Source organism: Euprymna scolopes, chromosome 3, assembly GCF_053919585.1.
Source record: "Euprymna scolopes isolate OS-2025 chromosome 3, ASM5391958v1, whole genome shotgun sequence".
Lineage (NCBI taxonomy): Eukaryota > Metazoa > Mollusca > Cephalopoda > Sepiida > Sepiolidae > Euprymna > Euprymna scolopes.
The window spans coordinates 45,852,488-45,869,104 of record NC_136484.1 but is presented as its reverse complement, the minus strand read 5'-3'; the positions used below and the strand labels follow the sequence as shown (position 1 = coordinate 45,869,104).

Here is a 16,617-nt window from a genome sequence, read left to right as displayed (position 1 = left end):
AATCACTTATATATATAAGTTATGAAAATATATATAGCAATGATTAAGCCACACAAATTTTCCATGTTTCGTGAATGGAATTGAAGTAACTCTGTGTTTATACATATATTCACTTGGTGTTCAATTTGCTAGTAAACTAATCAGATTCTTTGTTATTCGTGCACCATTTTCAGCAGCCAATAGTCGCACGTTTATCAAACAAAGGTTTACTTGACATGTAGTTCACCTTTTTCTTTGTTCACGAGAATGAAACGCGGAAAAGTATGTGCAGCTTAATTGCCATATATATTTACATAACTTACTTCCTAGTTCCACTCATGTATTGAGCACTACTGAAGTTCGAATCTCCCGACCGGTAGCAAGTGTCACCCTACACTGATGATTACGTGTCCATAGAACCCTAATGGCCGTAAGTATAAAATAATAATTATTATTAAATTATAATCATCAAGCCCCTTTAAGAATACTTAAGAATGAGCACTGTCTCGGAAGTATAAACTAACTTGTAATCAACTAGCTTTTATGCAATGTTCACAACTTTCTGGCGTTCGAACACTATGGATTGTCTAATGTTCGCGCCCGAATCGAGCGTTTATTAGTTCTTAATTCCCTTCATTCCCGTGGCAATTATTTGGTGGCCCAAATGTTAAGGCTTATCAAATGGAATCAAAGGTGGGTTGGTGGCTAGGTTCGAATCTCCCAACCGGCAAGAATTGCCATCCTATACTGATGATTGCGTAAGCGTAAAACACTAGTGTGTAGGTATAAAAAAAATTATTACAATTTTATTATATACCTGTCTTTTTATATGGCTGGTTGAACTTTGCTACTTTTTGCCAATAAATTTCAATTTGAATATGTCGTTAGAGAAACCTTACTCCCCTCTCAAAAAGTAATATTTAATTATGTTAATCATTTTTCTTCGATTTACAGGAAGATAAATCCTACATTCAAGTAACCTTACCTCATTTTGGAGATTATCTTTTAAGTCTTTTAGAAAAAGACTCAAAAACCGGATTAGTTAGAAAAGTGACTCGCTATTTGTTGAGACGAAAGGAAGACACGGGAAAAAATGATAGCGACAGAGATAATAATATCAAGCGGGAAATACGCGAAAAATGTGTCGGGAAAGAACTTGAACAAGAAACAGACGAATTGAAACTAAAAGACGAAATGACGACTGATAATTATGAAGAAGTTCCAAAGTCAGACATGTGCGATCAGAATTTGATTGTATCTGATGATGTTGACTTGTCTAACTTTGATGAAACACAAGTCGCGATGAAACATTTAAAAGATAACAAAAATAAACAAGAACCACTTTATGGAAAGCATTTCGACGAAATAAAAAATGTTGAATTTTCAGGCTCTTCTTTAAGACAGAAAAATGAACATGCCATCTCGAAATGTGACAATAATGAGCTTCTAAAATTGTCTCCAAATAATAAAGGTAAGTGTCATGAATTGATGAAATACTAATCTCTTATTAATAAACGTTGAGATTATAACTCGAATGACTAGTTCAATAAACTGCTGTCTTTTCTGTTCATGACATTTTAGTTACTACTATGGTTGTTTCTGCTGCTGTTATTGCTTTTGTTCCTTTGCTTAACACACCAAAGAAAACACGTACAATTTACTTTTGATTGTAGACAAAGCTTATATCTTTTGCTTTATTTATGCGGTGACACAGAATAAAATTACACTAACAGTTCATTCATGCTTTATTTAAGAGGCAACTATGAGTTAACATCGATGGCGAACACCTGTCACATCTCATTTTCGCTGATGATATAGTACTGATGGCAATCTCTCCTCAGGAACTAAATGACATTCTAAACGACATCCACTCTAAGAGCAAACTGGTTGGCCTCAACATGCATCTTGGCAAGACGAAGGTGATGTTAAATCAGCACGCTGCTAAGTCGCAAATAATTGTCGATGGAAAGACCATTGAAGAAGTTGAAAGCTACATCTACCTGGGAAAGAAAATTACGAACGATGGAGATCACCTCCCTGAGATAAAGAGAAGGATAGCATTGGCATGGGTAGCTTTTGGGAAATATCGCGAGAAGCCGAAAAGCAATCAAAGGGAAGATCTTCAATGAATATGTCCTACCTGTGATGATCTACGGTAGTGAAACATGGGCTCTGACAACTCACCAAAATGAAATCTTGGCAGTAGATGGACAGGGCACGTAGCCAGACAACATGACAATAGATGGTCCATCAGGACAACGGAATGGACACCTCGTAAACATAAGAGGCCAAAGGGAAGACCAAGAACGAGATGGAGGGACAACCTGATACAACACATGGGTCCCACATGGCAGCGGATAGCTCGGGGCAGAAACAAATGGTTGAATTCCGGGGAAGGGTTTCTCATTAAATGATAAAACCCTTATTGATATTGATATGGTGTCATTCTGATAGCCAGCAAACGTGTATTTGCTTTTTCAGTCGTGAGTGAAATTAAATTTATTTGATATGTGCGAGTTTGTATCCATTTGCACTTACCTGGTTTTAAATGATATGTCTTTATGTTGAGTGAAGTAGTTAACGTCGCTTCAATTTCTGTCTTTTCTCTCGTCTCTGTCGGTCGGGTCTATCTATTTAACTATACTATTTTACGTCATACGCGTTCTGCATACATTCCGATTCGAATATTATTGCAAACACCAATAGTTTATCAAATTTATTGTGACTATTCAACCCAGTTTGAAAACCCCATTTGTTAGAATTACCTATATTATATACATAAGTCAGCCGGTTTATCACAGTCCTATACCAATCTTTCAGTTGCCAGAAGCAGATATACAGATCTCAAACTTTATCCGATCAGTCAACCTATTTAGTATTCATCCTCTTTAATGGAATCTCCCTTATGCGATTTCTTTATAACCTCTTGTTTTAGACGAAGTAGATACATTCCATAGTCAGATGACGCCACAGTTTGCAAAATTAGATATGTGTATACGTTTATGTACCCATGTGTATATAATTTACTCCTAAACTAATCAACCAACATTAGAAATTTTGGAACACATTTGCTAGGCGGAAATTTGAGCTCTATTTAGTTTTATGCAAGGGGGATAAAAAGGAGTGAAGACCCTTTGTGAAAAGTTAGATTTCTAACCATTAAACGCTAATCAAGCAAGATTCACTGAAGTTATTTCTTTCTTAATACTCAGTAAGTTGAAGCTTTAATATTAAAATATCTTCGAGAATAAAAAAAAATCGTTTAATGGATTTTAACTGAAATTGGAATAAATGTTTTAGATTATTTGTCTACTGTTCTTATCTTGAATGCTATTTCCACAAAGTTTCAATCGATGCAACCTCCGACCTTTTTCAGGTGTCTCTTGTCGAACTTGGGAATGTGGACGGAATTTCGAACGATGGAATGAGAGCGTGCTACTCTTGTAAAGTAAATGAAGAGTTCCGTTCGAAATTCCGTCTACATTCCCGAGTTTGACAGAAATATTCCCGAATTCGCAAGACACACCTGAAAAAAGGTCGGAGGTTACATCGATCGAAACGTTGTGAAAATGACGCGCAAGATGAGAACAGTAGTCCGAAGAATCCAAATAATATGAATAACTTATCGCCATCTAAAAAAAAAAAAAATCAGAAACGTATATATATATTACATAATTTGACCTGGATTCTCAGGAATTCTAGTCAAGCATGGATCGGGTGAGACCGACAATCATCGGTTTCAGACGAGTGCTGTTCAAATATTGAAACGCTGAATCGACCTTTTATTTTTTTTATTTATATCACCGACAAGGAGGGTTCTTTTTTATTTTTTATTGGCAACTGTACCAAATCGCAACGCCGAAACCCTCCTTCCAATAATAAACAAATATATCCTGCCGGGAACTAGTCGTATCCGACTGTTGGAAGGGCCTGTAACAAAGTAGGAGGAGAAGGATTCCATAATCCACCTGACAGTGAATCATAAGTATGCATTTTGTAGACCCCGCGACGAAGGCAACAACGAACCATGCCGGAGAGAAGAAATAGAAGAAAACAGTATTAGAATCAGGAAAAATATTGAAATATCGTTTCATCACTCATTTACACACAAACATATTTATATAATTGTGTCTTAATCTGCTGTTTATAATTATTGGTTCCCATATTCGACTAAAACGTTGTGAGAATAATATACTAGATGAGAATAGCAGTCTAATTAACCCATATAATCCCCATCTAAAATATTCCGAAACATAATGAACCCATTAGATCAATACTGCTTTAACTTGGCAGTCATTTAATCATTCACGCACACCCTGGTGCTCTACTGCGCAGGATTCTTGAAAAAAAACCCCGATCATTATTGATAAGCAAGAAATCGATATACTTTATTTTATTTCATAAAGAACCATTAGCTCAGTTTATAAACCTTTGAATGTGTGACAATGTCACATTCTTGGTTTGTTCAGACACGTCAGGCAGTCGGATATTTTAAAGATTATAAAATGAAATACGAATCGTTTTTACAAAAGTTAATGTGAGTTTTTAGAACGTAAATGGGCGGAGTTTTCGGATTATAAATGGATAAAGTTTTTATAAATATAAATGGGTGTAGTTTGCCAAATCAGTGGAAGTCTGGTTAGTGCTTTCTCTTCTCGGCCTTTCCATCCTACTTGATCATCCTCAAGTATTAAGTGTTGTGCCAGTTGATGCCGGTAATTTTTTTGGTGGGTGGCATATCTTAAATTTATACATTTTCATTTTTTCTCTATGTGATGTTTTTTTTTTGTGTTTTAATTATGTAGTATTTTTCTGTGTGTCTGACTAGTGCCTTCAATTCATGTACATTAGTTTCTGCATTTAAGGGTTTTCCTTAATCTTACTGCCGGTTTCATTATTGTTTTCCGTTGTATCTTCTAGGCCATCCCTCTAATTTCTATTTCCTCCATTTTTTAAAAAGTTCCTTTGGGACTGTTTCTAGTGTCCCCACTATTATTGTATTATTTTGACTTTTTACATCTCCCATATTCCTTGGAGTGCTCTGGCCAGTTTCCTATATTTGCCCCACTTCTCTGTCTCCTTGATATTAACTCTGTGGTCTGCTGAGAAAAATGCACGATCTGGCAGGAATATTCTTTTGAATTGAAAGCTATGTTTAATTCCAGGAGAGTTTACGATGGGTAGCTAATCTGTATAGGTCCTGGAGATGAAAAAGAATTTTCGGTGGGTAGCTGATATGTACAAGTCTTGAACTTAAAAAATTTTCAGACAAAAACAAAGATCTTTCTCGTGTGAACACGAAACATTTATACGCGGGAATTCTAAAAGAGCCAATATTTTTATAGAGCAATGCAGGTTTCTGATTGGTTGCTAGCAGAACGTGGCTCTATTTAATTGGTCAGTTCATAACGCCTATGTCTATAAGTAAAACGTTCCAATTTTCTTTAATCATACTCTTATTATAAAAAAATATTATTTACTATTATAACATCTGGTCTTCTTGCTTGAATGGATTTATCTCTTTGTAATTTATGTTTCATAAGGTTTTTGTAACTTACATTTTAACACACTGCTGCCGATTTATGCTTATATCATTTGCGTGGGTGTTCAAGATGCAATTGTTTACATAATTCCCAGTGTACTGCTTTCTTTACTTTCTTTTCTTATATTATTTTCGGGCTTGTTTGTTGCATCCACTTATCATGTGGTTTATTTGCTGTTTTTCTGTATTTGTTGATCCTTGCTTTGATGTGGTTGATTCTATCGAGTTATCTCGTACGGCTGTTAGAGATTAGGTTTCTCTGCTTATGTTTCCTTTTCGTAGCCATGTCCATGTATTTTCGTTAGTTCCATCTTTTGTCATTCATATAAACTGACCGTGTATCTACTTCCCTTCTCATTTTTTTCTTGTCTTCTCCCTTGCATCTCTGTTTTCTGTGTTGTTCATTTCTTCAGTGTCTCTTGCTACGGTAATTATCATTTCAGTGTTTTGCAGTATGTATTTTTCCAATTCTTTTTTTTTTTGTGTCATACACACACCCTTCTTTACGAACCAGTTCTCTTTTCCCGTCTGTCCTTTTCGCATAGAATCGGTCGACATCACCCTTTGCGTGTAGTTCATTGTGCATGGTCATAAGTTTCCTGGTCTTCTGATCGAGATGCCTCAGTTCTTCTTTGGCCCAATCTATAAACGGTCCCTGATTTTCGAGAGCTGAACGGCCATGTTAAGTGCCATACGGGAGAAAAGACGAAATAAAAATGCTGGCCGCCATGTTTGTTCTTCCTTTTCTTCGCCTGAACTCACTCGCTGAGCACCCACGGTAAGACTTCTCTTTCTTGCTTCTAACCACAAGTATCTTACTAGTGACACTACCCATGTGTTTATGCCTTTTATTAGGTTACTACTATGCAGTATGTATTTTTCCAATTTTTTTTGTGTCATACACACACCCTTCTATGCGAACCAGTTCTCTTTTCCCGTCTGTCCTTTTCGCATAGAATCGGTCGGCATCACCCTTTGCGTGTAGTTCATTGTGCATGGTCATAAGTTTCCTAGTCTTCTGATCGAGATGCCCCAGTTCTTCTTTGGTCCAATCTATAAACGGTCCATAGTATCTTACTAGTGACACTACCCATGTGTTTATGCCTTTTATTAGGTTACTACTATATAGTTTAGTTTCAATGAGTTTTCTTGTTCTTCTGATGTATACTTTTTTAATTTTCTCTTTCATTTCTGTAGCTTTCATGTCTGTTTCCAGAACTCCAAATATTTGTAGCTGTCATGTTCACCTAGTGCCCTCAATTTAGTTTGGTTGGGTAGTTTCATGCCTTCCGTTGTCCCCAGTTTTCCTCTTCTCATGATCAGCAGTGCGCATTTTCACATACCGAATTCTATTCGGATATCCTGACTAAAGATAATCGTTGTATTTATTAGCGTGTCTACTCCCTTCTTGTTTTTTGCAAACAGTTTCAAGTCGTCCATGTACATTAAATGGTTCATTCTTTCATCTGTATTAGTGAATTTGTATCCGACTTGGTACTTTCTTAGTATATTGTTAAGACGCACCGTGGTTATGATGAACAGTGGTGATAGGGAGTCTTCTTGAAAGATACCTTTATATTTTAAAATCAGTTATGTATTGTGTATACGCTGTTAGTTCAAGTCTCCATGTTCTCATTGCATTTTCTATCAAATTGATAATCTTGTCTGGTATTTTGTATATTCACAAGCATTCTATTATTCATGCTTGAGGGATCGTGTCGTACGCTTTCTTGTAGTCGATCCATGTTAAGGTTATTATCTCTTTTCTTGGTTCTATCTCCTTCAGGATATTTTGGTATATGTATACTAGAGCATGCGTTCCTCTTTTTCCCGTTTGGCATCCTTTCTGTTCCTTGTGGAGTAGTCTACGATCATGAAAGGAGCGATAGATTTATTCTTTTAGTTATGCGGTAAGTATTGTCCATATTGTAAGTAAACATGGTATAGGCCTGTAGTTGCTGGAGACGGTTCCTTTTACTGTGTCTTTTTGCACAAGTGTGATTCTACCTTTGGTCAGTTGTGTTTGCTTCCTGGATAAATATTGTCAGGTTCTGAATTAGTCTTTCATGTAGTGTCGTGAATCTTTTGAACCAGTATGCGTGTATTCTCTCCTGATCTGGTGCTCTCCAATTTCCCATTTTCGTAGGGTTGTCTTGAGGATTTCCTTGCTGATTTCATTCTCTTTCCCTTTTTTTTTTTTACATAGGCATCACCAGTTATCAAGACCGAGAGGCCACTCAAGGATAATGGGTAAAGAGTGTACAGTAGTCAAAATGATAATATAGTAATCGATAGTAATGGAAGTTCGGTAAATTTGTTAACTTAAGTGGAACGGCTCATCAGAAACTTGTTCACGTTCGACTTGAAGACAACCATATTATAGACAGCTGAAAAGCAGGAAAACGGAAGACAATTCCACAGGCGTGCAGTTCTAAAAAAGAAGCTTTGATCATGGAATCTACGTTTAGGTTTAGGCACAGATAAAGAGTGGGGGGAATTATTGATAGTGTTTTTAGTTAGAGGAGTGAAAGTTTGGCGAGGGGGGACCATAGATTGAAGCTCAGTCGAACACTTTACATGAAAATAACGATAAAGCAGAGGCAAACTCGCAACACCTCTTCTGTGAGATAGAGGTTGCAGCGAAGAGAAAAGGACATCTCCCACGAGGCCACGAATCTATTTTGAACCCTATCAAGGCAGGACAAGTCCTTTTAAGCAGCTCCTGCCCAGATGTGGCAACAGTATTCCATCATTGGACGTACCTGGCTCTTTTGTTGTAATTCTTCTTTCATGGGTTTCAGCCATTCGACATTCTTATTGTGATCTTTCCGATCTTCCTATATCTTACGCCATTAATGTTTTGTTTCCTTATGGTTCAGTCGTTCTGTTTTTCTTTTTCCTCCGTTTACATTTTGATAGATTTGACTTTCATTGTTTTCAAAGGTCTTGTTTTGCTTGTACTGTTCTGATGTGTATCTGTATCATCTTAACTTCCTTTTTTTTTTACTTTTTTTTGCTTCAGTTCTTCATGTTTCTTGTTTATCCTCTACCTGTGAGTTTCATTTCCACTTTTCCATCTTCTTCTATTCTCTTTTATCTTGTTTATCCCTGTCACTTTTTCTTTTTAATTTTGTTGATCTGAGTAAGACCCGTGTATCTGTGTTGCCCAGTTGAAATAAGACACAAAACCAGAATAGATTTGGTAAATGGCCACCCCCCAAACAAATTAACCTACGATTGTTAGTAAGATCCATGACCGGCTCTGGAAAATTAGGTGGTTACTGGTGATAAGTGCTGGCATGTGGCGATTATTGCAGGACCTGATGTTCACTGGTGGAACTCATTGGCGGTCATGATCAGTGTCAACCTCCATTGGAATGCTCCTAAATGAAATCGTCTGTCTTCAACTGTTGGACACTGGTATACACTGTTGGGCACTGGCAGACATGAAATCGGCTGTGGTTACTGTCACTTCTTGACGTGGGTGAGCACTGGCGACCACGTGTGATCAGAGGTGAGCACTGGCGGGCACATCGTATGTCTTCTAATGTCGGTCACCGCCAGCCGTTGACGGACACTATCATTTAAGGTGTTCATTCTTATTTAAGGTGCTTAGTATCACTTGATATAAGGGAATGGAATATAATAATAAGACCAAAAATATCAATGCTACCAATACTAACAACAACAACAACAACAACAACAACAATAATAATAATAATAATACGATATTTTTTTTAGTGAATTGTCATGTAAAAATACCAAATAGTCCTAAAAATTCGTGTCCGTTGTCATAAGCGTAGTTAGAAAAAACAAAAAACAAGGAACCATTTTTTTTCTATTTAGTCATAAAAAATTAAGATACGGTAATTTTGTAAATTGTTTAGTGGAAAGGACTGAACAGCATGGGCAGCTGAAAAGATGACGGCAGCGTTGTTAGGAGATATGCCTGATTAACTGCATAATTTAATTCTTTTTTTTTTTTTGAAAAATAGAATATAATGTTTTTTTTTTCAATGATTACAATTTGTTGTACAGTTTAAATGCTTCGAAATTCCTATTAAATTTAGAAGCGTCACAAAGTAAATAACTTTTTCTCCTATTAAAATAATGTTCTGGGATTTGTAGATGAAGATTGATAATTTGGATTATTCTGACCATTGTTCTTATCTGGGATATTATTTATGATTACTGATGTAATCTCTAACCATCTTCAGGTGCATTTTGTTGAACTCGGGAACCTGCACGGAATTGAAAGCGAAACACTTTTTTTAATCTCTTGGCGTATCTTTCTCTCATTTAGTCAGCCATGACCAGGCACAACTCTTAAATAATTCATAATTGCACTCAAAATATCGCCCACACTGAGATTTGAAGTTCAACCCCACAGAAGACTATCACTTAAAAATGATTACAACATGGTACTTATATCCGTTATGCTACAGGTCTTCTGAAAGTTGAGGGTTCAATTCCCAGTGTGGGAGATAGTAAGAATGCAATTACGAATTACTTAAGACTTCCATCCGGTCATATTTGACGAGTTGAAAAAACGATAATTTCATGGAGAATCTATAGCCTTGAGCCCCTGGAGAGACATAAGCCATCCACAACTTTATAAATGCTTTTGTAGCAAAGGAGTTCTTTTTCGGGGTGAGGGTGCTGGCCCCACGCCCAACCTTCCCAGAAGGTACATATAGCGCCTAGCCCTCACAAATGGTCACCCATCTGGTACTGGCCAGGCTCAAAGTTGCTTAACTTTGGTGATCTGGCGAGAACCGGTGTGTCAACGTGATTGTGCTGTACAATTTCACGATTAAAACCAAGAGTTTTGTTTGAAACCCATAAAGATTCCCGAGTTTGACAGAAATCTTTCTGAGCTCGACAAGATGCACTTAAAGTAGGTCGGAACGTTGTGAGAATAACAATCATGAAGAGAACAGTAGTTCATGCAATTCAAATAATATAAATTCACGCATTGTGCGTAGTTTGAAAGGAATTGTATTTGAAGGTCATGGCAATACAATTTGTGTGAAATACAATGGACACGAGTCAACGTATAAATAAATAATGACAATATTGACGGAAATTTGAAGAAATTTCAATAATTTTCAATTATATCATGTTTATTTACCAACATAATGTGTCGTACAGGATAGAGAATAAAATTTTATTCTCGATAATTCGTGACATCAACACCTGCTGTCATTATTCTTTTATACAGTAACTTGTGTCCACTGTATTTCCTACAATCTGCATTGTAATAGCCTTCAAACACAATTCTTTTCACAATACAAATATAATAATGTCATATAATAAGTCATGTAGAGACGAGAAACACACATATACGCAGACACACAAAAAGTGACGACAAAACCTTACTAACATAGACATTAACAGATTAAAACTGTCTGATAGGCGTTTACTATCGTGACTCTTAAAACTTTTAAGACTTTAAATTGCCGGATAGAATCTCAGTCCTACTTTGAATAAGGTTTTAGGGCAAAAGTCAAGTATTATACTTATTGAGTTCTTCTAAATAAAACATAGAATACTGTTTTTTCATGTGTTACTGTCATATAAAAGAACATTGAGGTTTTTAAATACATCTTCTTACGTATTTTCAGATTTAATTAAGGCACTGGAAGTGGAAGAAAATGAATATCTTGCCGTGACTTCAGATGAAGACCAAACAAAAGTTATATTTGACGACAGGTTACACGAAAAGACCAACCAAGATAAGAAAATATCGAATAAGATTAACGAACTTGATGCAATTCGCACCACAATCGGTTCTTTTAATCATCGTGCCATTTCAGAAATTAAATCTTACAGCAATCCACCCAAGGGTGTCACCATGGTGATGAGATCAGTATTTCTTATATTAAACGTACCCGAAGAGGAACTCAAGGTAGGTAATTCTTAACAGACATCGATTTTTTTACCACTTAAGAAGAGAACGAGGTTATAATCAAGGTTGCTCTTTTTGACTTCAGCCTGTCTATTTAGCTGAATAATCAAACATGGTCAAGCAGACAAGAAAGCTATTCTTAATATGGAGAAAGGAGAGGGTCTTTCACATTATCTGAGAGAAAGATAATCATTGATAAGAAAGGACAATAGCTTGCTTGTTATGGCCGTCCTGTCTCCGGAGCAGAAACTGGAAGTCATAAAGAGCGGACAATCTTGACTATAACTACAAGAAAAATATGCAAATAATCAAGTTGTTGTGTTGGTTCAAAACTATTGAGTTTGTTTCTTTCAATAAATTTTATTCAACAAAAAATAATATTTCAGCCGTGAGAGTTAGTGGTGGAGGATCACTCAGTTAATTTCTATAATTTTTTGAGAAGTTTGAAATAGCAATAAGGCAGAATATCTCTTTTTTATTGTCGCTTAATTTATGATCGAATGATCCACATTGAAGTCATTGGCCAGTATTTTCGTTGTCCAGGTTTAACTGTCTTCAACAGTTTTAACACGGCTATTTTTTTTGTGACGTAGTATTGCCCGATTTAAACTTAGATTTTACTGACTGGTCCTTCACCAACAACTTGATTGAGATTGCGAAATTACTGTGCATCATTCGACATATTGGGTTGTTTACATGAACTAATATCTTAGATCTCAGATTGAGGATTATCATATTTAATCACCAGCAGGAAAAGCAGATCCTTAAAATATTCCCACTTTCATAAGACCATTACTATTAGTGATTAGATCCACATACGTTTGATTTTATGTTGCTCTTGTAGAGTACATCACTGATACAAGGGAAATAAAACTTCTTTGCTTGGATGTAATATCTAGGGAAGTTATAATACTTATATTTTATTAAATACTAGCCTAGATGCCCGGCGTTGCCCAGGTGTTTGGAGGTTTGTGTTGAGCAAAAGTAAATAGGGGTAATAAGCAGGCTTGGACCCGTAACACGCCAGAGGAAAAAGAGGTGAAAAAAACAAAAAAACAAAAACAAACTGTCTTACCGATGTGCCTACCGTGGTTGTGACGTCAGGGGCGGTTGAAATAACGCCTTTATGCGACTTTGTGAACGCTATGGTTGAATAACTTGCAAATGTTGTCAGCGAAAAAAAAAACGACCCTCCCTGTAGAAAACTGCCCAGTTGAGGGTGAAGGAATTAATGTTTTTGGCCAAATTCTTTATATTTGTCGTCTGAAGGGTCAAGCTTCAAAATGATACTGATCTAATAAAAATCCATCGCCTCTGTCGAAAGTTTTTGGTGAGAGATACATACATACATGATGATGATGATTGCAACGTCTTGTCAGACGATTGCCACTCCCTCAGACACTAAAAGTCCATGAACCCGAAAATGACTTTTTTAGTCCTGCCGGTGAATTCACACACTCAAGCAGATATAGATATAGATCTACACATACATATACATACATATACATATACATGTATATATACACATATATACACATATACACACATACATATGCATACACATGTATATATACACATGATGATTGCAACGTCTCTTGTCAGACGAGTGCCACTCCCTCAGACATTTAAATCCATGAGCCCAAATGCCTGAGGGAGTATCTATACAAATATGAGGTTACAGAGTCTTAGCTTTGTACGACAGCTAAGTCTCTCTGTCGGTTCAAAATGTTGAGATCCAGCAACAAGCAAGAGCAAGATAGCCAGCAACAAATTAAACTGCAGACCAGCTTAATGCGGGTAATGGTCTTCCGCTTTATGGTTTTTTAAATCAGAGATTTGCTCCTCTTAGAAAGGTTGCCTTCACCACGGCTTACGGGAGCCCTCTCTACCCCAATACACATATACACACACACAAATATACACGGTGCTAGTTGGCCGTTGACCCCAAAATGAGTTCATTCGCCCTTTTTATACATATACACATAGATATGCATACATATACATACACATGTATATATATACACATATATACACATATACACACATACATATGCATACACATGTATATACATACACATATACATACATATACACATAGATACATATAATGATGGCAGATCAATTATTACATGCTTCCATCATTTCAGGCCTACACGCTTCACAACTTTTTCATCGCCACAGGTGTATTTTTTACAGACAAATGCCTGAGGGAATATCTATACAAAGATGATGTTACAGAGTTTTAGCTTTGTACAACAGCTAAATCTCATACATACATACATACATACATACATACATACATACATGATGATTGCAAAATCTTGTCAGACGAGTGCCATTCCCTAAGACACTTAAAGTTCATGAGCCCAAAAATGACTTCCATCGCCACAGGACCATTTTAATAGACAAATGTCTGAGGGAGTATCTATACACAGATGATGTTACAGGGTCTTAGCTTTTTACGACAGCTAAGTCTCTTGGTTCAAAACGTTGAGATCCAGCAACAGGCAAGAGCAAGATAGCCAGCAAAAAGTTAAACTGCAGACCAGCTTAATGCGGGTACTGGTCTCTCGCTTTACATACATACATACATACATACATGATGGTGATGATGATGATTGCTACATCTTTCCAGATGATCACCGTCACATTGAGTTGTCCCAATCCTGTCGTCCATGCCATCTAAGATGACTCTGCACTCCCACCGCAGATTTGCAAATCTTGAAGCAGATGTGACATACAAATTGAGCAATTTCCATCGAGTTGACTTCCTCTGCAGGTTGAAGGGTATTTCTATGAACAATCACGTCTTCTCAAACCAGCAGTAGACTTGCAAACTTTGCTGCATGTTAAATAGATCGTTTGGTTCGGACTAATAGGTGCATACATACATACATACATACATACATACATACATACATACATACATACATACACACATACATACATACATACATTTAAACACACAGGTGAGATTTATATTATAGATTTCTTTTATAGATTTTCTTGTAATGTTAAAGACTAACATCTGTGTTATTAATTACTCGTCACAATAATTTTTCATTTCATTTGCAACTATCATTGCATAATCTTTCTATTTAACAAAAAAAGAGATAGATAGATAGAGAGAGAGAGAGAGAGAGAGAGAGAGAGAGAGAGAGAGAGAGAGAGAGAGAGAGAGTGTAACTTTTAAGCACGAGTTAAGCAGTCGATATGGCAGATTTTTTTTTTAACAACAGGCACGACAGGAACTTTTAAACAAGGTGCAAAACTCTAAACTTTAACAATATTTTCTGACGACCGTATACAGAGGAACGAATTAAGAACATAGCGTGGTACGATATCTTCACGAACCCGAGTTGGCCGATGGTTTCGTGATCACCACATATTTCGACTGGTCTTTCTTTGTTTCCTTCCACGCCCACGTTGCTTTAAGATCCGTAGAAAGAAGAGATGAGTACGGTCCAGTCGACAAAGGTTGGGTTGTTGCTGGAGGGAAAAGTTGCCAAGCAAACAAAAGAAAATGTCAGAAAGCGCTTGTTATAAACAATAACAACGTTTATTAACACAATCTTCAAAAACACCACGGAATGGGAGTGATTGTGGCTGACTGACGAAATAAAGTTTTCTTAGAAAATCTTAAATGCAATTAAACAGAGTAAATGATGTAGAACGGAGTGGCAACGGATTTGGTTCTTTAAACGGCGACAAAAAAATGAACCAACTCGAGTTTTCGCTTTGGGTATCTTCTATTTATTGGTCCGAATCCTTGAACAATCAGTCTCTGATTGGTCAGCCATTGGGGATTGCCGACTAATCGCTATCGTCGTAACAATCACCCTGGTTAGCCTCTGGTTGGTTTTAGATAATCGGCCAATTTGTTGCAGTCATGGGGGGGGGCACTATACGGAGCAATTCTGTGATTAGTTGATTAACGATGTATAGCCGCCCAGCCTTGTGCCAAACTTGTGTTTAATTCCAAGTTAGGCCGACCCACAATGTTTGCCAACTTAGAAATATATTTATTGTTTATAATTTTGAAAATGATGATTTTTGCAGCAAGTGCAAACACCTGCACTTTGTTTTAGTTTTATAGGTCATTGCTCGAGTCACAATCTCCTTGCACTTAAAATGTTGGATTCCTAAAACGAATTTATTTTAATAATGTTTTTATAATTTTGAAAGGTCGATACACCTGCAGATGGTTTTTGTTTTATTGACAGTTTAACTTGTTGCTGACTATCTTGCTCTTGCTTGTTGCTGGATCTCAACATTTTGAACCGAGAGAGAGACTTAGCGGTCAATCCTGTTCTTTCTCGGGTCATCATCTCTTTGCACTCAATGACAGTTTATTACATTTGGTTCTTAAAAAGTGTTGCTACCCAAACGAATTTTATACTGTTCAATAAAACAATTATTATCATAATTAAATTAATTATTATTTAATTAACTTCGCCAGTCAACTTTTTGATACTTAATTAAAAGTTTCATACCTGGTTATAGCTGCACATTAAAAGAACTGTTTATTGACCACGATGGCAAAAGCAGTAATGCGACAAAATTGTCATTGACGTGCGTCAAGCGGCTTGGTGTAGAAACGACCAGTAATAAATGCCTTTTCTTTTCAACTAATAGAAAAAAACAAGAAACTTGTGTCGAATTTCTTTCTATTGTTTCTTTGAGAGACTTTCATATATAACATCAGGTCGATGTTAAAATATAACTCCTACATTACATAATTCTTCTAATTTGCATTGGTTTTAACGTTCCAAATTCTCTTCTGAAAAACGATGAATTTCTTAGCCAATGAGAGCTGTTTACTTTGCATCAGTGACATACACTACAAGAGTAACATTTCTTATTTCTCTCTCCAGGATTGGAAGCAAATAGTTGTTTTAATGAGAAGCTTCAAATATCCATTCATTCGAAGAATCCTGAATTGCAGTCCGCACTGCGTCTCCTTGAAATCAGCGAGAGCAGCTGAGGCGAATCTGGGGATGTTACGAGTGGAAGACATGTGTTGTGTGAGTGAAATGGCATTGGTCTTGTTTACTTGGGTAAGTTTCTGATTAATGACAACGTAGACATTGTTTTACTACAGACAATAAACCGAAAAAGAGACAGACATGAAACGGCCCTCTTTGGAGTCTTTGTAATCACTCTAAACTCGAAAATGAAACAGAACACG

At 36.6% G+C, this 16,617-nt stretch overlaps 1 protein-coding gene across 1 annotated transcript in view; it reads left to right on the top strand.

Annotated features, from left to right (window-relative positions):
- Positions 1-16,617, top strand: part of LOC145263276 (uncharacterized) — a 33,258-nt gene that overhangs the window by 11,766 nt on the left and 4,875 nt on the right. The window contains exons 4-6 of the mRNA XM_080120360.1: positions 934-1,450; positions 11,146-11,429; positions 16,304-16,486. Coding sequence (XP_079976486.1) covers positions 934-1,450; positions 11,146-11,429; positions 16,304-16,486 — 984 coding nt within the window. The remainder of the gene's footprint in view (positions 1-933; positions 1,451-11,145; positions 11,430-16,303; positions 16,487-16,617) is intronic.